This window comes from Pseudopipra pipra, chromosome 16 (genome assembly GCF_036250125.1).
Source record: "Pseudopipra pipra isolate bDixPip1 chromosome 16, bDixPip1.hap1, whole genome shotgun sequence".
Classification (NCBI taxonomy): domain Eukaryota; kingdom Metazoa; phylum Chordata; class Aves; order Passeriformes; family Pipridae; genus Pseudopipra; species Pseudopipra pipra.
In genome coordinates, this window is record NC_087564.1 from 1,970,489 (window position 1) to 1,993,064 (window position 22,576).

The following is a 22,576-nucleotide window of genomic DNA, read 5'->3' on the forward strand; positions in this document are numbered from 1 at the left end:
ATGAAGGCAGCGCCTGCCCCGGAAGATAAATAGTCACAGGGGATGCCGAGGGGATGGATGGGATCCCTTGGGAGTGGGGGTCCCACTGCTCCCTGCCCCAGGACCCCCATGGCGGGGGGCTCGGGGTCCCCAGCCCAGGGCGGGGGCTGTGCGGTGCACAGCTGGGAGCGGTGCCTGGGATGGACCCCGGGAAGATGCAGCTCCTTGGTGCATTCCCAGCCCCGCTCCAGGGACAGGGCGCCGAGCCCCGTTCATCCACAACTCCAGCAGCGACGGCTCTTGTCTCCTTCGCTCCCAGCAGGACAGGGAAAGCATTGCTTCGACACGTGATTTATATTTTTCTCTTCCCCGGCTAAAAATACAGATTTGGCCACGACAAGAGGTCTAGGAAATCAATGTCATTGTCACCAGGCGCTGGCTGGCAGGACCCTCCCCTCCCCGGTGCAGACAAAAAAAGGGAACGCTGCCATTTGACGTCCTCGAGCTGAACCTCCCGCGGCTCCAGCGGAGCTGCCTTTAATTCAAACTGAAATGGATAATTTTATCCCGGCAAGGTCGGGATGCTGAGCCCGGCAGCACCAGGAGGGCCAGAGCTGCTTGTCTCCAGGTAAAACCTTCAGACCCAAAAAACGTGTCTGAAGTTTACCAAGCCACCACCTGCCCAACAAAACCACCACATCCCTGCATTACTTCCGAGTTTGCTCCCAGGTTTGGCCAGGAAGGCAGCCGGACATCCCGGGGGCCATGACCACTGACCTTGGGCAGTGCCCCAAGCAAAGGATGAGCAACACAATCACTGCTCTGAAAGGAAGATAACTCCTCCATTTGTACAGATCCTGGAGGACTGGAGGGAAGAGGCGCAGGGTGGCAGGTGTGGGGTGGCATGGATGTGGGTGCATGTGTAAAACCAGATCTCTCCCGAGCTGGAAAGGCCTGGCTGTTACACTCAGCTGCTGAACCTTCCTCTCATTTCATCCACCCTTTGATTCCAGAGCTGGATTGTGCCCGGTTTTGCTCAGAGACACCAAGTGAGGCACTGCAGCCCCAGCTAAAACACCAGGGGTGGAGAGTAAAAATAGCTGGGAATGATCCACTCAATGGGAGCACAATGATCCATGCCAAGCTGGCATTGCAGGAAGTCCCACCCCAATCCCAAGCAGGTCCTTTAAAAGGTAATGTTTTGCCACTAAGACGGTGCTTCAGCTCCCCCCTGACTCAGGAGGGGCTGTGGGATGAGAAGTGAGTTCCCACTCACGCATCCCAAGCTGGGAGGGGAGCGCAGGATCCGGGCTGACGGGGGCTTCCCTGGCCTGGCACAGGGACATGGGGGGACGTGAGCCTGGCGTGGTGAGGACCCATTAAATGTGCTTCTCAGGGCTGATCTGCTTCCAAGAATTTCCAAAAATAGTGGCAGCACCAAGCTGGAATGGGCGTTGGGAGGAAATGTGACTCATGTGCCACCCGGCACCCCAGCGGAACCGAGCACAGGGCTGAGCAGGAATGCTGGAGGGATGGGAGCTGTGGGAGGAGGCACGAGGGCATTCCAATCCCTTTCTGGTGGCAGCAGAATGCCCACGGAGGGGATGCAGCTCAGGTTCATCCCTGCCTGTCCTTCCCTCGGGGCCCCTCTGCTGTCCGTGATTCCAGCTGCTGGGAATGATGGACAGACGTCAGTTAAAGCCTGGCAGCTGCCAAGGGCCCCAGCGGGGATGAGCTGCTGGAGCCAGACAGCAAAAGCTGTCCTGAGGTGGAGAAAAATCCAGCCTGTGCCACGTGAGATGTCTCAGCAGGGCCACAGCTGGTGGAAGATGGGAGAGGTGACCTTGTGTGACAATCCAGCCACTTCTGGGAAGAGGGAGAGCAGAGCTGGCTGCACCTCCAGCCCCATCTCACCACAGCCAGTTCCCAGGTACATCCCTGCCTGGTGGAAAGAGCTCTGTGAGCATCCCACAGGGAACAGCTCTGGGCCAAACCCTGCTGGGTGTGAAGTGCCTTTGCTTCAGCCTCAGCTGGAGGATTTCAGCACAGGGCAGAGGGAAGCAGGAGGCTGCTGACATCTCTGCATTGGCTTTGTGCTCCCTGCAATGGGTTTGGACACATTTTTTCATCCAAAGGTGTTTTTTCCCCGTGGAAAACCCGGTGTTTTCACCAGGGTCTTTCAGCTGAAAGAGAGGTGGGTGTGTCAGCTTTGGGAGGAGGGGGTTGATGGCAATTTTGGGGTGTGGGGGGATGCCAGGGCTCAAGGGAGGGGATGGAGAGCACCCCCAGCCCTGCACACTCCCCCACCACCCAAAGGGGTGGGTTATGGGCTCCAGCTCGCAGGTCTCCCACGTTGCCATGACAACAGCAGCATCCCAGCTTGGCAGGGATGGGAGATCTCCTCCATCCCACCCCTGCCTCGCCCGGACATGGGTCTGGATGCCAGCACAGGCAGCCCCCCTGCCGTGCCTGCCCAGGGTGCCCGGGGCAGCACCCCAAGCCCACAGAGGAGCACAGGGTGCTGTTCCTGCTGACCACACTCCTCCGAATCCAGCACTTCTTTCACATCCCTCCAAAAGCCACAGGGCTGCCAGGGCAGGGGCAGGAAAGGGTTCTGCTTTTCAGGTGAGTATCTTCCCATTCCAGAACCCTCTTCCTGCTCCAGCTTTGCAGGATCCTGGCTAGCAGATCTTCCCTCTGCCAGCTACACCACCCCCAGGCTGCCCCCAAACCTCTCCCCTTCTCCCCTGGGGTGGTAGGCTGGGCAGTGGGCTTCCAGATCGTGGATCCTACTCCCCCAGTCACCCCAGATTTGGGAGCAGCAGAGCCAGAGGTGTCTCTGGGGTGGTGTTATCCCACCCTAATCAGAGCATCCTCATGGGTGGCTCTCGCTCTCTGCAGCCTCCCAGCTCCTCAGTTCTCAGCCTGGAGAGATCCAGAGCTAAATCCTCCCTGACATCGGTGACACCAGGCTGGGGAGAAGTTAAGCTCCTTGCCTCAGAGGCTGCTACACCTCCGGAAAAGTTGTGTTTGAAAAGCGTTAATACAAGATTAATTGAGGCTTTAATAAACAGCAAATCAAGTGCTAATGGAGCCCAACTTGTAAGCCATGTGTAACACCTCAGGGGCTTAAAGGCATCCAGAATTTGCTTAAAGGGGGTGTTAATCACCTTGTAGCCCCGAAGATGCCACGTGGAAAAGAAATTTTAGGAGAAAAGGCTGCAGATGAGCCAGGAGTGCTGCCTCACCACTCTGACCACTTCGGAGTGGGGGGTTTATAAGTGTTTCCCCCACCCCAGCCCTGACAGGAAGGCAGGCAGAGGAATTTGGGTCACCTGAGTGCCTCCGGGGCTGGAGCAGAGTCAGGAGCCACAATGAAGAAAGGCCAGTCTGTAAGGGATGGCCAGATCCCACCTGGAGTGTAGCTACCCCCCAGTCACGGAGCAGGGGCTGGAGGGGTAACTGGGGACCATTTGGAGTGGGCAAACCCTGCAGCTGGCCTGGGTCCCCCTCTTGGGCTGCACCTCCTTTGCCTTGTTCCCATCTGCACTTCCCTTGCTGAAGCTTTGCCACTTCATCCCTCTGCTTTGCACCTCCCCATCCTCTGCTTCCAGCACTGTACAATCCCGAGCAGTGACTGAGATCCCTCACCCTTCTCTTCTTCACACTGAGGCAGGTCCAGCTCCCTCAGCCTCTCCTGGCCTCACTCCAGCTTGTGGCACACCTGCCCATCACCCGAGGGACTGGCTCTTCCCAGCCTGGTTCCAGGAGCACTGCCAGGAGCCTTTCCCAAGGATGGAGCTCTAGTTCCCAAGTCCTGCTTTACCCCACGAGCATTGCTGGCTCTGCAGAGCTCCTGGGCCTTGTCTGCCCCACGAGGCTGGCCAGGATAGCTCATACATGCCAGGACTGATTGTCTGGCTGACCCCCAGGGTGCCCAGACAACTGACTTGGCTTCAGATCCAAGGGGACTCCAATATTTGGAGGCTGCCAGACACGCTGGCTGGGAGACTCTGGAGGCTGGGCAACCGAGTACAGGCTGTGGCTGTGTGAGATGCTCAGCAGCAGGTGGATGGATGGACTGTGGTAGTTTAGTGGTCAGGACCACGGTTTAGCATGGTCACATCCATGAGTTTGGATATCTGCCTTCAGGGGAGAGGAGCAGCTTCACAGGACCCCAGAGCACTTTGGCTGCCATCAGCACTTTGGATGGTTGAAGCAGCCCAAGGTTGTCTGTCAGGAGCTAAACACCACCTTGGCTGGCTTCCAGATTTGCCAAGGGAGGCTGGATCTTGTGGAAGGACAGGCTGGGCTCAGAGAGTAGGACCAGCACAACAGTCACACTGGTCTTACAGCAAACTCCCCACAGGACAAGGCATCTGGCTCTGAGTTGACTGGAGACAGCAGCTCTTGGGAGCCACTTGTTCTTGCTACTCCCCAGCTTTCTGGGAGACATTCACCAGCCAGTCTGCTGTGAGAGGGAATCAACCACCAGGATCTTCTGCCAAGAGCTCTGGAAAGGAGGAGCCCTGCACCCAAAGTCACCACTCAGGGCATGGAATCCCAGCTGTTGGGCATTAAGAGCTCCAGAGCCCCATCAGTGCCAGCAGCTGTGGGGCACAAGCCAAATGCATTCTCCAGGCCCCAAGCAGTGGCTGTCAGCTGAGGGATAACGTTCCCTCAGAGGGACAGGGACAGCCATTCCACCCTGCCCTGCTCCCTCCTTCCCTTTCTAAGTCACTTGAATTCTCCAAGATTTCAGCACCAGGCAGCTCAGCCAGGACATCCCAGCGTCCAGATCAGAGAATGCCAGAATGGTTCAGGTTGGAAGGGACCACTGGAGCTCACCTGGACCAATCTCCCTGCTCAAGCAGTGTGTCCCCAAGCACGTTACTCAGGATTGTGTCCAGATGGCTTTTGGGTGCCTCCAGGGAAGGAGACTCCATACCCTGTCTAGGCAGCTTGTGCCAGTGCTTGGTCACCCACACAGGGAAGAAGTTCTTTCTCATGTTTGTGATTTAGTGGCCACGGAGGTAGTTGGTCAAAGGTTGGACTCAATGATCTTGGAGGTCTTTTCCAGCCCTAATGATCCTGTGTTCAGGTGGAACTTCCTGGGCATCAGTTTCTGCCCCTTGCCTCTTGTTCTGTTGCTGGGCACTCCCAAGCAGAGCCTGGTCCAGCCCCTAACATCTCCCTGCAGATACTGAAGGACATGGATGAGGTCCCCTCCCAGCCTGCTCCTTTCCAGGCTGGACAGGCCCAGCTCCCTCAGCCTTTCCTTATAAGGAGATGCTCAAGTCCCCCCACCACTGTCTTTGGTCACAAACAGGTCAGTTGGAGCCACCTGAAGATCCCAACCAGCTGCAGCAACTTAATGATCTTGCTGGAGACAAGTTTTCATCTTCAAAAGGATCTTTGAAAACTCACAAAGATTTTGGGAGGTTCCTGATGGCCAGAAAATGGCCAACATCACCCAGGCCTGCATTTAGGAGGCTCCAGGGGTCGGATCCATCCACTCACCCCACAGAGCAGCCACACACAGACACAAGGCAGGGACAGGGAGCCCAGCAAAGCCCCACCTGAGGTTTACATCTCCCCCCAGCTGCAGCAGGAGCAGGGAAATGAGGGATTGGCCAGGGACAGCAGGGCAGGAGTCCCCACGGCCCAGACCAATCCCAATCCCAGCCAAGTGGGAGGGAGAGCCCAGCTGGTCCTGCAGGAGCTGAGCTGGGGTGGATGTGCAGGCCAGACATGGGGAAGGACAGAGGGGTGGATGGAAGGATGGATGGGTGATGGATGGGTGATGGATGGATGGATGGAAGGATGGATGGATGGGTGATGGATGGATGGATGGGTGATGGATGGATGGGTGATGGATGGAAGGATGGATGGGTGATGGATGGGTGTGTGGGTGGACAGATGGACAGATGAATGGATGCATGGACAGATGGATTGACGGGTGGGTGGGTGGATGGATGGATGAATGAATGGAGACAGACTGACCCTACAGCTCTTCAACCGAGCTCCCCAGGAGTGTTTGCAGGACCAGCAGCCCTCAGTTTGACCCCACACTGTGAAACTGTCCCAGCAGAGCTCCTGCCTTGCTTTAATGGAGCAGACCAGCCACGCTCTGGGATGGGCAGTGGTGCTGCTGCAGGGCCGTGGCCACGCCGGGGCCAGGTGAGCCTGGACAAGGAGCTGGTCTCCTGCATGACCCAGTTAGAGGCATCCAGGGAGCTCCTCGTGCTCAGGGCTGGTGTTCCTGCCCGAGACATCAGCTGTTCTCTGTCTAATTACCCACGGCTGAGTCATCCCAGCCCCGCTTTATCAGCGCTCGCAGCCACAGACAAAGCGCCCTTTGTGCTCCTCCAGCCCCTGCCAGTGGGGAATTGCCAAGGACAATTAATCACTGGCTCCTGCTGCTACAGGCCTGGGACATGGTGCCCTGGGAAGATGGAGATCAAGGAATGGAGAAAGGCCACTGCCTTCCCAATGGGGCAGAACTGGGACTAGAGCCCAGATCCCTATCCCACTCCAGGAAGGTGATGGCAAGGAAAATATGTCCCCTGACAGGGAACAGCCACCACCCCTGCCATACCATGGAATGGTTTGGGTTGGAAGGGATCTTAAAGCTCTTCTTGTCCCAACCCCCTGCCACCGCAGGGACACCTTCCACTAGCCCAGGTTGCTCCAAGCCCTGTCCAGCCTGGCCTTGGGCACTTCCAGGGATGGGGCAGCCACAACTTCCCAGGGCCACCTATGCCAGGGCCTCCTCACCCTCACAGCCAACAATTCTTCCCAATATCCCACCTAACCCTGCCCTCTGGCAGTGAGAAGCCATTCCCCATTGGCCTATTACCACAGGTCCTTATCCAAGGTCCCTCTCCAGCTGTCTTGGAGTCCCTTTAGGTACTGGAAGAGGCTCTGAGGTCTTCCTGGATATCCAGCAGTGGTGGCTTTTGCCCAAGAGAGGTGCTTATGGCTCTGCCAGCAAGAGCAAGGCAAATGTTTGAAAGTATGGGAAGCGTGCAGACCAGGATTATCCAGTTTGGTGGGTATGGATGATCCAAGGACAGCTCCAGCAGGTCCATCAACTCCTCCTGCTTCCTGAACCAGACACAGACCCTTGGAGAGGAAAACCAGTGCCCAATTTCCAGGCCATGCCTGTGCTGGGAAGGCTGTAAATCCCGTTTGCTGTGCAGTGATTTCCAGGCTGGCAGGTCGGAGCGGTGACGTGGGACGTTCCCGGTACCCAGCAGGGCTCATCTGCACAGGGCTGGAACAGGAATTATTTTTGGGATGGAGGCATTTGGCCAGGTTGTGAAAGTGCTGAGCAGCTGCTGTTTCTGCACTGGTGGCTGAGGAGGGTCAGCAGAGATGTCCCTGTGTCTCTGGCAGTGTCTGGGTGCTGCCCCTGGACCGGGGCTGCTGGAGAAGGGCACAGCCAGTCCCTGCTCACCAGGAACAAGCTGCTCCTGCAGTTCTCTGGCACAGCAGAGCAGGAGAGTGGCTCAGCTGCCAGTTCAGCCCCTCCACCTGCCCTGCTCAGGGGAGGGTTAGGTCACCTCTGCTCACCTGGCTGGGTATCAGTGTCCCAGTGCTGCTGGGGGAAGCCAGGTAGGGAATTTTAGGCCTGATGGGTAATTAGTTAACTCTGTTCTTGGCACAAAGCAGGACACAGCAAGCTGGAAAGCTACATGAGTGTGGCTCTGCCTGTGCCCTACATAAGGAGAAGCATCCAGCACCTCCCCATCCCTCGGGACACCAATCCCCCTGAGGCAAAGCTCACCTGAGAGCTACCGAGCCTTCCCTGAGGGGAATAAACACAACGTGCCCGGTCCTGGCAGTGCCAGAGCAGAGCAAGGAGCTCTGCAGGGCATGGAGAGCAGCTTTGCACCCCAACACTTGCCTGTCAAAGGGAGGGGACCAGGCCAGAGCACGCTGGGAAAATGGGGTATCAGCACCAGGCACCATGCTCCCATTTTTGTCACGCCAGGACTCTAAGGAGTTAACACCAACTGCCACCTCCTGTATTTTATCTCTCCTCCATTGAGGCAGCTCTGACAGTGGCAGCAGAACAATGCGAAATTCTGATTAGCTCTGGTTTTCCAGCAAGAGGGGAGGCACGAGAGGGTGGGGAATTAATACTATTCTGCATAATTTTTAATCTAAATTCCATTTCTTTTCTTTTCTTTCTCCAGGAAGCAAACAATCTAGGGGGTTTTGTACTCAATTTCTTGCTTTCATAATCTAAATGAATTGTTTGCAAGTAGGAGCCAGCTGCAAAGCTGGCAATCTTGGATCAGATCTGCCTTTCCCCCAGTTCTAGCTCCTCAGCTCTGATTAGCTAATCCTGGCTGCCTTGTGGCAGTTTCCAGGGAAAAGCAGCGTGTGAGCTGCAGCTCCCTTTGCTGGAGCCGGGGCTGATGGCCGGCTGACAGCATCGATTTCGGGTGGGTCTGTGGTGCTCCTGGTTGTCAGTTCTCCGTGGAGGAGTGGGGTATTCTCTAGGAGAAAAGGCTGGCGGGGTTATTTATGGAATCCTGGCATTTTGGAAATACCAGAGGATGATTCTTTCCCCTGCTCTGCGCAGGGTGTGTTAGTTTGTTACGCTCAGACTAATTAGCTGGGCTTTAAAATAGGAATAGGAGGCACAGCAGCAGCTTCTTGCTTGGTGATATCTGGGTGCTGCCCCATTTTTGGGGTGTTGCTGGTGTGCCTGGGGGATGTGGCAGAGCTGTCACCTCCATTTGGTGAGGCAAAGATGGTGGTGGATGGAGGCTCACAGAGCTCAAGCTTCAGCAGTGGGATGTCTGGAAGGGGATGGGATATTGGATGTGTTTTGTGCCAGGTCCTGGTTTGCTACACAGTAAATTAATCTTCCCTGTGAGGGTGGGGAGGCCCTGGCACAGGTTTGCCCAGAGAAGCTGTGGCTGCCCCATCCCTGGAAGTGTCCAAGGCCAGGCTGGACAGGGTTTGGAGCAACCTGGGCTAGTGGAAGGTGTCCCTGCCCATGGCAGGGGGTGGAATGGGATGGGCTTTAAGATCCCTTCCAAGACAAACCTGCTATAATTTTATGACTCCATGAATTAATTTGTGAATTAAGAGTCAGGCCTAGATGTGCTGGGGGTGTCCCACTGGGATGTCAGCTCTCCAGGCTGACTGCTGACAGTCCCCAGAGCATCACCTCCTGCTGTGCAGCTCCCCATTACCCCACTCTCACAGCTCTGTGGGACATGGCTCCGGTGACCCCCGTGCCCCCAGGCTGGGCTGCTGCTGGTCCTGTGTGCCCTTCCCTGTGCACAGCTCCACAGCCTCACCCCTCAGTCGCTGCCTGCCTGTGCTTTATTCCACATGCTCCTTTTTCAGATCAAATTCCCCGAGTGCTGGGGGTGGATCCTCATAATTTTCATTTGTTTCAAAGCGTACATGGCTTTACAAGCATGACAGAAATGCGCCTGGAGTGCAGGAAATGGCCTACTTAGCTGCAGGAGCAGAGCAGCTTCTCTGGCACGCTGACTCCAAGGACCTCGTCCTCCCCAGGGACTGGAGCAGCTGCCTTGCTTCCCTCACCAGTGCATTTCTGCAGCTTCTCTTCAGGAGATGTCTGGTCCCACCACGAAGCTCAGAGTGGTGAACGGGCAGAACAGTGCTGGGGAGCAGAGGTTTGGAGGGTACTTCCACATTCAAGGCCAGGTTGGACGGGGCTTGGAGCAACCTGGTCTAATGGAATGTGTTCCTGTCCATGGCAGGGGGTGGAACAAGGTGGGCTTTAAGGTCCCTTCGAACCCAAACCAGTCTGGGATTCAATGATTCTGAGTTCTGCCATTGAAATGCTGTGTGAGGTTGGGACTGGTCTCTGTCCATGTCCCCCCCTGGCTGTGACAATCTCTTTTGGCTGTTTCCAGGTGGTTTGGAGAAGGAGAGAGGCTCTATTAGGACTGTTACCCACAGAGGTAGCACAGCTTGCAGGGCCAGACCTCCAGCTTTTGGACTTACTGGGCACTTTCAGCCTCATCTGAAAGGGGACAGATCTCAGAGGTGTTGCCTTTTCAGAGTTTGGGTGAGCTGGGAAGGAGGAGGACTCACCCCAGGCTCTCATGGAAGGAAAGGCCAGTGACAGAAGGGGTTCACCTCCCAGCAGCACCCAGAGGTGGGGTGGCACATGACTCAGCCTTCACACCACTGGGACAATGCACAGGGACTGTTCGTGCTACCTCTGCCGTGCCTGGAACCAGATGCATGCACAGAGAATCACAGAATATCCTGAGCTGGAAGGGACCCACAAGGATCATCCAGTCCAACTCCTGGCCCTGCAGACACCCCAACAATTCCACTGTCTCTTTGAGCTCTGGCAGCCTTGGGGCCGTGCCCACTGCCCTGGGGAGCCTGGTTAGTGCCAACCACCCTCTGGGGGAAGAACCTTTTTCTAATACCCAGCTTAATCCTCCCCTGACACAGCTCCACCTGTGTCAGAGAGGGTAATCAGACACTGGGATGGGCTGCCCAGGGAAGTGGTGGATTCTCTGTCCCTGGAGGTGTTTAAGGTGAGACTGGATGTGGCATCAGTGCCATGGGCTGGGAACCACAGAGGGATTGGATCAAGGGTTGGACTTGATGATCTCAGAGGTGCTTTCCAACCTGACTGATTCTATGATTCTATGAGTCTAATAGCTTTAGATCCTTCTGATATTGTGGCACCCAGAACTGCACAGAGGCAGGTGAACATTAAGCTGTCCAGCTTTTAATCTTATTGAATGGCTCTACCTGGTGTACTGAACCCTCCAGGGATCCAACCTTCTCTCAGGCTATTTCCATTTTATTTGCTGTGGTTTTGTCTTTGGTTCAGAGAACACACTAGCAGCAGCAGCTACTGACTCTCTCCATGAAGTCTTTGAGGCTTGTGGAGGATGGAGTTCCCAAGAACCTGAGAGACAGATAGCAGTGAACACTGCTGAAAAGTTCACTTACTGAACTTTTCCCAGTCAGAGGAATGCTCCAAACCTTGCTCCATAGACACAAGCAGACTGTCTCTGAATGCATTCCATTAGAAACCATGGCTACAGTTCAGAAATATTTGTTTTGGGGCTCTGATCCTTCCTCCCACCACTCTCATTTATCTTAGCAATGCTAATGCCACACTTCAGACTTTGCATTTTAATCCCAAACAAATATTAGTGTTCTGAGAGCTGGGAGTCCCCATGTGTCCATCTCCACAGTGGCATCCAAGGCTGCTTGGAGGCCTTGACTGCCTTGGCTAAGAATCCTGGGATTCAATCCGGTGGATGCTCTCTGATGTCAGTGAGTCAAAAAGGCCGCAGAGCAGCTCCTGGGCCTGGGGAGAAAAGAAGGAAAGGGTTGGGGCAGAGCTGTGAGTTGTGCATGGCAAAGAAACCTCTTTTCAGATGCAGGTTTCTTGTGCAGAGGCTATTTTCCAGGCTGGATTAATCCCAGTACAGAGATGGCTGGGAAACCTGCTAGTTGTGACCACTGTTAAGCTGTTCTCAGGAGTCACGTTTTCAAAGAACAACAAATAGCAACAATATGCAGAGTGCTAAGTGGGAAATTATTCCCTCCCCCAGCTGCTCTGCCTCTCTTTCCCAAACCTTGCTCTGGAGCAGCTCTGGCATGGCTGCTTCCAAGTTGGAGAGGCCAGGATATTGCCAAGGGCCCTGGGACAACCCTGCAATCCTGGCTGTGCTAATGAGCACCATGTCCCATAAAGCACAAGAGATGCTGTGCTGATGCCCACCCTACACAGCCCTTGGGGCCCTCCTGCCAGCTCTGCCTCTCCTCACAGCTTTTTAGTCTCTGTTATAGACTCCAGCCCCTCTGCTACTGAGGGGCAGAGTGGCCAAGAGTGGCTGGGATGTGTTTTCCGCCCGTCCCTATGCTCCAGTCCCAGGTTTCAGGTGTCTGCAAGGAGGGACATGCTGGAGCAGACTCGGGCAGAGCTGAGGGATTAGTGCTGCCTGCCAGTGGGGGCTCAACTGCATCCATGGGCTCTAACTGAGGGGTGACTGTGCAGACACTGTGTCACCCCCTGCACGTCAGTGACATCCTGCACTGCCACCAAGGAACAGCCACCTCGGCCTCGGGCTCATCCCAGCCACACTCACAGCTGCAGGGAGGGGAAACATCCAGCCCCAGGACATCCCAGTCCTGAGGCTGAGCACAGCACACCCTGACTACTCTCTTATTGCTGGAGACATTCCAGTTTGGGCAGGGACATCTGGAGGTCCATGGAAGTTCAACAGCCCCTAATGGTGGCCATGGCTCCCTGGTGTGACCATGGTCACACTTCCAGATGGGAACTGGTCTGTATGTGCCCAGGATAAGCCTGCACGGCATTTTCAGGGTCACTGTGTAAAAATAAGGAACTTCCAAAGTGTGGATTCGTCTGCTCCTAAGGCAGATGTTTCACACGGGCAGGTGAAGGTGCTCCAGCAATGCAAGGCTTACTTTCCTCAAGGGCTGCAGAAGCAGGCAGACAACCAGCCCAGGCCCAGATGTCAGCACTGACACAGTCCACATTTGGAAAGCTGATTTCCCATCCTATTGCCTAATCCTAAATCTCACAGGGAGAAAGGATGATGTTCCTTTTCACTTCCCTGGCTCAACTCCACCAGTAAAGACTGCAGCTCTGCTCAGACCACGAGGATTTGAAATCCATGTTCGTTTAACCCTCCTGAACTTTGCCTGGTATCAGGATGTTGCTCATTAGCTTTGCCCTGGAAAGCCTGGCTGGCATTTCATAAACTCATTAGCAAGAGATCAGAGGCTCAAACATCATTCCTTGGGCCACCCTTTGAGGTTCAGGTTCCCTGCTGCGCTTGCTCCTCAGATCTCACTCTGATTCCTGAACCTACCCCGGATTTGGGAGCCAAAGACCCATTGGAAAACAAACCTGCTGTTTGGACCCCCAACAAGATGTGCTGCGCCCACCACTGTCCCAGGACTACAGTCCTGATCTAAACTCTGAGCTGCTGAGAGCAGCCCCTGCTTCCACCAGCCCCAGAGGGATTAGATTCCACATCCCAGGCTGTCAGAAGCAGGGAGAAGGGCTGAGCATGTTTGCTTTTTCCTCCTCTCAGCACAGAAGCGCTCTAAGCCTTTTCCTGATAGGCTGATTCCCCGGTGCCGGGAAGCAGAAAGGATTTTATGTCAGGCAGGGATATGTAATGTCCTTTCAAAGCAAATCAGAAGCCAGCCTGGACTTGCTGCCCTGTCACATTCCTTGGCAACAGCCTGGCACCCTGGCAGCAGGCAGCACTGAGCTGTGACAGCCCTGCAGAGCTGTGCAGGCAGAGCTCCCAGGCACTGCAGCGGGAGCAATCCCAGCCACGCTGGGAGAATCCCACTGTGCCACGGGGAAAGGGGCTGAAGGCAGCAGCTGAAGGACTTTGGGGAAGTTGGGGTAGTTTTGACTGTGTTAAAAGAAGGAACACAGACTTCAAAGAGGGCTCTGTGTCTTTTAAGGCTCAGTCCTTAAAGCACTAGTCCTGAAGGCAGCAGCTCTCATGTGTTCTATGAGGTTACAAGCACAACCTCGCTCTCCTGCTGGGTTTTTTTGGAGAAGCAAAAGGGATCCAGAGGAGAGGCTTGGGCATTTGCTGTAATTTCTCACTCCCTCCAATTCTTTTATCACAGAATCACAAAATGGCTTGAATTGGAAGGGACATTAAAGATCATCTCGTCCCACACTCCTGCCATGTCGTCCCACACTCCCTTCCACCAGGAGTTTATATCTCCTAATCCCAATTCTTCAGGCACTGCCTCCTCTATCCAAACCTCTCGTTTGTTTTGTTCTAAACTTTGATGATTACAGCCAGAATTTTGAATGTATTTATGCAGTTTATTCCCATTAGCTGCCCACATGTCTGGAGTTCAGTGTTTCCTTTCTTGGGATGAACTACTGAGAAAATATTCAGCCAACCCATCCCTGGAATGGCTTCATTTCTCCTCTTCCACTTGGATTTGGGCTTCTGAAACATAACTTCCAGAACATAGGACATGTGCCAGCTTGGCCACAGAGCTGAGTGAACATTTCCTGTCACTAATTTTTGACAAATATCACAGCTATTTGAAATCCTTCCCTGTGAGGGTGGTGAGGCCCTGGCACAGGTTCCCCAGGGAAGCTGTGGCTGCCCCATCCCTGGAAGTGTCCAAGGCCAGGCTGGACAGGGCTTGGAGCAACCTGGGCTAGTGGAGGGTGTCCCTGCCCATGGCAGAGGGTGGAATGAGATGGGCTTTAAGGTCCCTTCCAACCCAAACCATTCTGGGATTCTGTGATATTTTTTTAAGTGTTGATTTTTGAGAAAAAAATAACTGAATTTCTATGGAAAATATAGATTCTTTATCAATATCTCCAAGTATTTTGGTTGAAAATTGTGTCACCACTGTAATATGGGAGACAGTTTGACAGGATTTTGGTCCTGTCTTCCCCAGGTTCTGGCCTCAGTGTAAGCCAAGGTTTGGGGCTGCCACAAGACACCACCTCTGTCTCACAAAGCTTATAATTTTTCTAAAATTCAACCAATATTGACAAATTCCATTCATCACAGGGGCACAAAGGACACATATCTGTACCATAAACTTCTCTACTTGCCTGATTCTCATTCTGGGGATAAAGGAGATGCTCTGCAGTGTTCAGGATGGACTGCTTCTGCCAGCAGGCACTGGGGGGAAAGAGGAAGGGAAGGCAGTGTTAGTTTGCCCTGTCAGCTGTCAGGGAGTGCAGATGACCGAGCTCTGAGGAGGACTGTGCTCTGTGCCAGCAATTCCAGCCACGGGCATCTGCTACTGAACTTCTTTACACAGCTAAATCCTGGGTTTTACAAAGCTTTGTATAAATGGCTTTGCACTATTAAAATATAAACCTTCAAACTAACAGTTGCATAATGGGGGCTCTGGGGCAGACATGTAAGTGTAGATAGTTAGCTCTGTGCAAGATCCCTGTGCAAGGGTCTTGTTCTCCACAAAGATAATCTGGGTGTTTTACACGAAACCCAGGACTTTCTGAGCTGCAGGGACTACCCCACTAGTCCTTGTTTTGCTCTGTTCCTCCTCAAGCCACACACAAGCTGATCCTAAAAGGTATTCAAGAGAAATCAAAAGGCATGGTACAAATTTCAAAAGTGCCTTTTAAACTGACTCTCTGCACACTTGGAGCCTCAGGCTTGAAAATTCTCCAGAGGCTTTGGACGCCACTCCCTGCTCCCTGCCCCCATATCCAGGTATTGTGCTTGGCAACAGTTTTCCTTTCAGTGGTTTTCAACTGCTCTAAGATTTTACACCCCATGTGTTCATTTTTTTTTTTTTTTTATTTCTACACCTCCTACCCCTCCAAAGCTCCCCGGGATGAGCTTCCTATAGGGATAACATCGCTCCCTGCTAACAGCAATTAACACCGGGAAGAATGTTCCGTCAGGAAGAATAACATCCAGCTAAGTTCCTTAACACTTGCCTTCTGTTCTGATTGCACTACATTGTTTAAAGGCAGAAAGCCTGGCCTAAACTCTGATTTTATTCTGCTGCAGTGTTTTGGGTGTTTTACCCAACACCTGCCTCCTGAGTTCAGTACAATGTTAACCAGGTGAGCTCCTAAGTCCCTGCACAACGTATATAGGTCCTAACAATCTTACAGGCATCTGAAAGTGCTTTTTAAATGCTTAAAACCATAGAGGACTAATCACTATGGCACCAGCATCACCTATTAAGGCAGCTAAATCTGGTTTGTCATGCATAAAAAGCAGAGCATGCCTTCCTTCCAGGAGCTGCTTTGAATCCACTGCTGCACATTCTTCCCTCTGCCACCCTGCAGCCAGGAAATGTGGCTGTGAAAACAAGTTATGGCAGGGAAAATTCAAATGCTTTCAAGTGAGATATCCAGGCAGCCGGATGCTGACAGAACTAGAAAGGTAAGTCTCACATAATTTTTCCTCGTCTGTGGGGTAGGATTGTGTCACTTCCTTCTCTGGGTTCTCCCCCTGGTTCCCACTGCTCCCAGGCTGTGCTGCAGCTTCCCCTCACCTCTTCCAAACACTGACTTCACTCTGCCCTATGAGTTAGCCTTGGCACGTGCCCAGATTCTCCCAGATTCCTGCTCTGGCTCCACTCTTGGCAGGCAACCAAACTCACAAGCTGCTTTTGTGTCCACACCTGCACTGGTTTTGTCCCTCCCTCTGTTCTTCCTGCCCTTTGGTGCAGAAATAATTCCATCATGGATGTCCAGAAAGCAGCCAGAGTGGGCCCTGCTGCTTTCTGCAGCTCCTAAGACACACTTAGGAGGGTCTGGGTCTGTCTTCAAACCCCCCAGGGACTGAATGTCTCTCCAGCACTACCAGAGCTGGCTTAGGGAAGCTTTAATAGAGTCAGAACTAGGAGCAGTTACACTGGCAAAGGCCACTTTGCTCCTCTCAACACCTGATTCCTCCTTCTTATCAAGACTCATCTCCGACATCACATCCCAGGCTTTCATGCAGATGGCAACATTCCTCCCCTGGCACAAAGAAATGTGCCTCAGCTGTGAGTCAAGTCCCAGGGCTGTAAAATAATCCCTCCACCGTGGTGCTTCAGCAGTGCAGCTCAAATTCAGGCCAAAACCTGGGCAGGTCGTGGCAGAGAGAGGGAAATAAATACCCAGTGACCTACATGGTACAGAAAGGGCTGATGGAGTTGTCAGTGTAATTAACCTCAGGTGTTATTTAAATTGAAGATGTCTTGGCATGAAGTGTCCTTAGTGAAGTCAGGCTGGGTTTTCAAACATATTGGCAAAGCAGATTTTATGCAATGTCTTGTGAGACAATAAGGCCTGAGCTCCTGTTGGCTGAAGCTGTTCTACCTGAAGATGTGTGCCTCCCTCCTCCCATCCTGGGACACACTCTCCTGCCCCTCCCTTCCACAGGCACCAATGATCATGAAGGCAAATATGTTTTTTTTGTATGAAATGGCTGCCTGATCACTGGTTCTGGCACCAGGGTGAGAGGCAGAGTGGATGCTGCCACTTGAAGTGCCTCTTGACAGCTATAACTTATGCACATGTATTGTGCAGTTCAGCAAGGGACTCCTTTGTACAGAGCAGGATGAAAGGTGAAGGCACAGTGAGACTGGAACCTATTCCTGCCCACTTCCTTCTCAGCCCCTGGGCTCCCTGGTAAAGACAGGAGAAGCCATAGGAGGTTTCTCTGGAGGTGCTGCCTTGAGACTGAAGCTGAAAACACGTCAAGCCTACAGGAGAGGGAAGTGCTGGGCTGCAGCTGGTCCTGCTAAGCAGCACCCATGACTCTGGGGAAAAAAGAGAGGTAGGGGGCCTTGTACTGGCAACCACTCTCCCAGAATCACCCCAGTGATCTCTGGGGTTCCCAACAGCTCAATTTTCCCTGTAAACCAGGAAAAAAAGTGGAAGAAAACACAGCAGAAAGGTCTTGGGGAAGTTACTCTTTGCCTCCCTTTAGTGCTGTGCCTTGCAGGGTGGAAGGTTTGGGATGTGGCTCCCAAGGATGTGATTTTAAATGAATAGGAGCAAAGTCTATATTTTGCAATTACCTTAAACATATTTTTGAAAACTTACTGCTGAACTTTGTTCCAACCATTCTTCCTAGGTGTGGCCCTGAAACATTTCATCAAAGTCTGACAAGTCTGAGGTGCCTACAAACGTGGATATTCAGCTTTGATCCCCTTGATGCTTGTAAACTCCATTATCCTTGAATACTTATTCCTGTTCCACTGACAGCATCATCTGGAAGTCCTCCAGATGGTCCAGCCAAAGTCAGGGCAGTGTTATCAGTGTGGCTCCTGGCCTGCTCCTCACTGAATTTGTCAGAAAACATCCTCCTTGCTTCCCCTGCCAGAGGAACCATGTGCACGAGCTACACATCCCATTGCCAAACACCAGCCCCTGTGCAGGCAAACCTTCCCTCTGGGGAACAGAGGGTTAATTGCCCTGCTAATCACTCCGTTTCACTAATCGGTCCCTGCAGAGGGGTTCTGTTTGTTTTTCCAGCCTTATACATCCCCTATCCAACGTTTCTGGTGATTTATTTAAGAGGCTAATTTTGATTTTGCTCTCTGGCATTTCAGTATTTTTTTCATAGCAAACATAAAATCTGCCAAGATATTTCTCCAAGGAATTTTATTGATTCAGCAGGTCTATTCCCAATGTGAGTCCTTATTTCAGAATCCCCTGTATTCATGGAACCACGCTGCCAAACCTCACAGACACTCCAGGTCCTTAACCAACAACACAGCTTAGTATTTAAGGTCCTGAGTAGAGGACACATGACTTGGAAAGTGTGGGATACTCTGAGGTATTGTGACCCTCACAACAAGAAAGACATTGAAGGGCTGGAGTGTGTCCAGAGAAGGGAATGGAGCTGGGGAAGGGGGTGGAGCACCAGGAACAGCTGAGGGACCTTCTCACTCTCTCCAACTCCATGACAGGAGGGTGGAGCCAGGTGGGGGTCAGGCTCTGTTCCCAAGGAACAAGGGACAGGATGAGAGGAAACTGCCTCAAGTTATGTCAGGGAAAGTTTAGGTTGGATACTGGGAAAGTTCCTTCATGGAAGGGGTGGTCAGGCACTGCAACAGGCTGCCCAGGGTGGAGTCACCATCACTGGAAGTGTTCAAAACACACATGGATGTGGCACTTGGGGACCTGGCTTAGTGTAGTACATGGTGGTGGTGCTGGGCTGATGTCTGGATTTGATGATCTTAATGGTCTTTTCCAACCTTAGTGATTCCATGATTCGATAATTAACAAGGTAACTGTGAAGAACAGGTTGCCTTTGAGTGGCACCTGCCCTCATCAGACCTGGAATTACAGAGAAGGAGGAGCCCCTCCTCAGAGCACAAGCTCTGTAGGGTGTGGGCAGGGCCATGTCCTCTCTTACCTGTCCAGCAGGGAGCAGAGGCAGGTGACAGCATCGTCCCGCTGTGCTGCCAGCACCAGGCACAAACCATCCTTCAGGAGGGAACACTGCAAGAGAGGCAAGAACAGAGCTTTGGTGCTGCTCTTCACTCAAATGAGTCTAATTCTGGCTGATGAACCACTGACAGCACCAATAACCACTTGTGTGTTGTGGGAGGGGCTGGAGCCACAAAGCAACAGACTCTTCCAAGTTGAGAGGATCGTGTCTGAGCTGTTATCCGGCTCTTACAGCTCACTGTTATTCCTGCTCCCCTCTCTCAGAGTGAAAATAAGCAGGGGGTGTTATTCAGTCATTACCTCTGCTGGAAGCAGGAATAGGGAGATAAGGTAAATGTTGAGATGTTGTAGCAGAAGCATTCATTACTTGAAGGAGCCCACCTCCCTTCCAGCACGGGAAAGCAAAGGCTGTAACATTCACCTTTAGCTCAGCAGTGCCAGATCCTTCTGGAAGCACGCCAGCTCTGCCCAGAGTCATTAATCTCTGACAGGAGGAAGGAGGTATGGCTCTGCCCCACACACACTGATTCACTTTGTCATTCCTAGAGAGCTGCACATTCCACGTGCAGGGGGATGGATCCTCGGGGGACCCGCGGGAAAAGGAAGCAGTTCTTACAGTAATTGGCTGCTAGATGTAATTGCTGTTCCATATAGATGTGCTTCAAAGGGATGTCAGTTTAAAAAATCACAACCTGAAAAGGTCTTAGCTGCTGTTATTACAGATAACACCTACAACTGAAAGGCTGGAAGCACAAATGTGTTTTGCAGAGGGGCTGCTGTGGTCTGACAGCCCTTGGGTGGTTGTTGATTTGCTATTGCCCCTGGTTTACCCTGTGCTGCTGACAGCACTTCCTTGTACATTCCACCTTGATGCTTTGCCCTGGCAAGATTCCTGACATGGTGGGCTTTTCTTACACCAAAACAGTCTGGGCCCAATATTTGGCCGCTGTGAGGCAAGGCCTGCTCAGCCCAGCAGCACAGCCCGTGCTCCAGCCTCGTGAGCACTTGCACAAGCCCCACACTGGGCTGTAGCCTGAGCACCCACTAACTGAGAATCCCAGAGTGGCCTGGGGTGGAAGGCACCTTAAAGCTCATCCCATTCCACCCTCATGCCATGGGCAGGGACACCCTCCACTAGCCCAGGTTGCTCCAAGCCCCATCCAGCCCTAGGGATGGGGCAGCCACAGCTTCTCTGGGCAACCTGTGCCAGGCCCTCACCATCCTCACAGCCAAGAATTCCTTCCAAATATCTCATCTCATCCTGGCAGTGGGAAGCCATTCCCCCTTTTCCTGTCCCCCCAAGCCCTTGTAAATTGTCTCTTTCCATTTTCCCTGAAGGCTCCCTTCAGGTCCTGGAAGGCCACAATTAAGTCACCCCAAAGCCTTCTCTTCTCTAGGCTGAACAATCCCAGTTCTCCAGCCTTTCCTCATAGCAGGGCTGCTCCATCTCTGTGATCACCTTGGTGCCTCCTCTGGACTTGCTCCAACTGGTCCATGTCCTTCCTGTGATGGAGACCCCAGAGCTGGAGGCAGCACTCCAGGTGGGAAATCCCTGCCTAGGACTCCAGGGCACAGTCCAAAACATGAAAGAGTTGTTCAGCGTTGTAGTAGAGGATTAATGGGGTGTGATTAGAGAAAGGGAAAGAGAAATTGTATTTATATGGAGAAACAAGACAGGAGACAGCAGCAGAACACATATAATAGTGCACCGATGGGTGAATGGAATTAAATGTTCAATAAATAAATAATGGATGGGCAATTCCCACTAAGGATACACTCACATGTAATGATGGTGAGGTTGGGGTCAGTGAGCCAGCAGGGACACAGGAACACCAGGGAGGGACACTGCCCAAGTTACTCACCAGAGGTGTCAGAGCTCAGAGGCAGTGCTGGAACACTGCTACCAAAGCAAGTTTGCTCAGAGCAAACAGCCAGCTTAGCACAGCAGGGCATTAAGAAGCTCTTCTTTTGGGAAGGAAGCAAAGCCCAGCTCCAGCTGTTCCATACCTTTGCTGCCACACTGCCCTTGGCCCTGCTGAGTGTCCTGGAGATGCAGAGAGCCTGTGGCATGTCCAGCACGGTGAGACGGGCTCCGGTCACCGCGAAACCTCTGCCAAGAAGCTCATCCAGCAGGTCCATGTAAGGTGGGGGCTCTGAACCCCGCAGGATTATCCCAGGCAACACGAGGCAAGTGGTTTGGCAGCGGGTGTCCAGCAATGGCTGACCTGATGGGAGAAGAGGAAAACACTTATTTGGTATCTCCCCCCCCCAAGTGATTCTTCCCCGCCACGGACATGGAAGTGGGATGTTGGAGGCACTCAGGTGTTGTGATGTGGTTTGGGATGCTCATCCCAAGCTGCTGGACTGCTGCTGTCTTTGTGTCCCTATCTTCAGATCACAAGACAGCAGCACTGACCCCATTTCAGGAGTCAGACAAGGACAACTGCTGCTTTGCTACAGGAGACACGATTCCATTTCATTTTTTTCCACGCAAAGAAATCTGTTAATCCAGCTGCTTTTATAATCCCTGATGTAATTCTGCTCAACATACGTAAGACTTAATGTATTTCATATTTTCCTCATGATAAATCTGTCTGTCCATTAGGCAGCAGCTCTGTGATAATTATTTGCTGGAAGGAGGTTTCCTTGTGTGCAAGAGCTTCCTCTAGTGTTCAAGATGAGCCCAGAACGTGAGTGATGTGTCTGCCTTGCTGGAGGCACTTACTATATCCTGCCTGACAGTTCAGGGATCACGTGGACTTGCTTTTCCAGGACAGTAACTCTTTGAAATACATTTTCTGAGACACAAAAACATCAAGGCTGTACACTGGTTTCCTTTTTACTCTGCTTAGACATCTTCAAAGCAGAGATCCTCATGTAGCAAGAAATTAAGGGCATGTATTTTGAGATTTGACTCCAACACTGGGTTGTGCAAAGCCTGCAGAATACCTCTGCTCTCTCCACAAGCTATTTTGTTTATTTTATTTTATGCAATCTCTTATAAAAATCAAGAAGTGCTTCAGTCACAGCAGACCTCTGCTATAGGCCCAGTTCTTTCCCATTATGCAGTAAGATAATGGGAGAAATACCAAGTAACAAATACCTTGGGGAAAATCCTCCTTCAGAGACCCCCTACCCAAAGTGACAGCTCTTTTGTCCTGAGGGCAGAGGCCTTGACTTACCACCCCTTCCTTGCACTTCCACATGTGCTGCCTCATGCACCTCCTGGTATGGGACCAGTCCTGTGTCAGGAAGGGTTTAAGGAGAGATGTGATGGTCTGTAATTCCATAGCATTTTTGTCATACTCCTCTCTCAAGTCTACAACAATCCTATGGTTCCACTGCTGCTGTTGATGGCCACAGTGACCAGGTGCAGCACAGAACCATTTTCTGAGCTGCCCACATCAGTCACACCAGAACTCAAGCTACAGGAATGAGAATGAGCCGGTTCCAAACGATTCTATTCCCCAGTGAACACCACAGGGATGCTTTACTTGATCACTGCTTGTTTGTAAAGGCTTGGGATCAATCCACAACATCCCAACATGGCAGCATCCCCCTGTGTTAGTGACACCTCGTGACCTGAAGGATGCTGTATCCCAGCTGTGTTTACACTTGTCCATCAAGTCAAATCAACAGAAAAGGCTCAGAGAAGCTGCTGCATCCAAGGGA

General features: G+C 52.5%; 1 protein-coding gene across 8 annotated transcripts in view; it reads right to left on the reverse strand.

The window, feature by feature from the left end:
- Positions 1 to 11,121: 11,121 nt before the first annotated feature.
- The window catches only part of DNAAF8 (dynein axonemal assembly factor 8), a 92,678-nt gene continuing 81,223 nt past the window's right edge, over positions 11,122 to 22,576 (reverse strand). For all 8 annotated transcript variants that reach the window (XM_064672569.1, XM_064672574.1, XM_064672572.1 and 5 more), the window contains 4 exons: positions 20,912 to 21,129; positions 18,870 to 18,955; positions 14,588 to 14,657; positions 11,122 to 11,314 (listed from right to left, as the gene is read on the reverse strand). In XM_064672569.1, the coding sequence (XP_064528639.1) occupies positions 11,237 to 11,314; positions 14,588 to 14,657; positions 18,870 to 18,955; positions 20,912 to 21,129 (452 nt within the window). In that variant the 3' untranslated portion in view covers positions 11,122 to 11,236. The remainder of the gene's footprint in view (positions 11,315 to 14,587; positions 14,658 to 18,869; positions 18,956 to 20,911; positions 21,130 to 22,576) is intronic.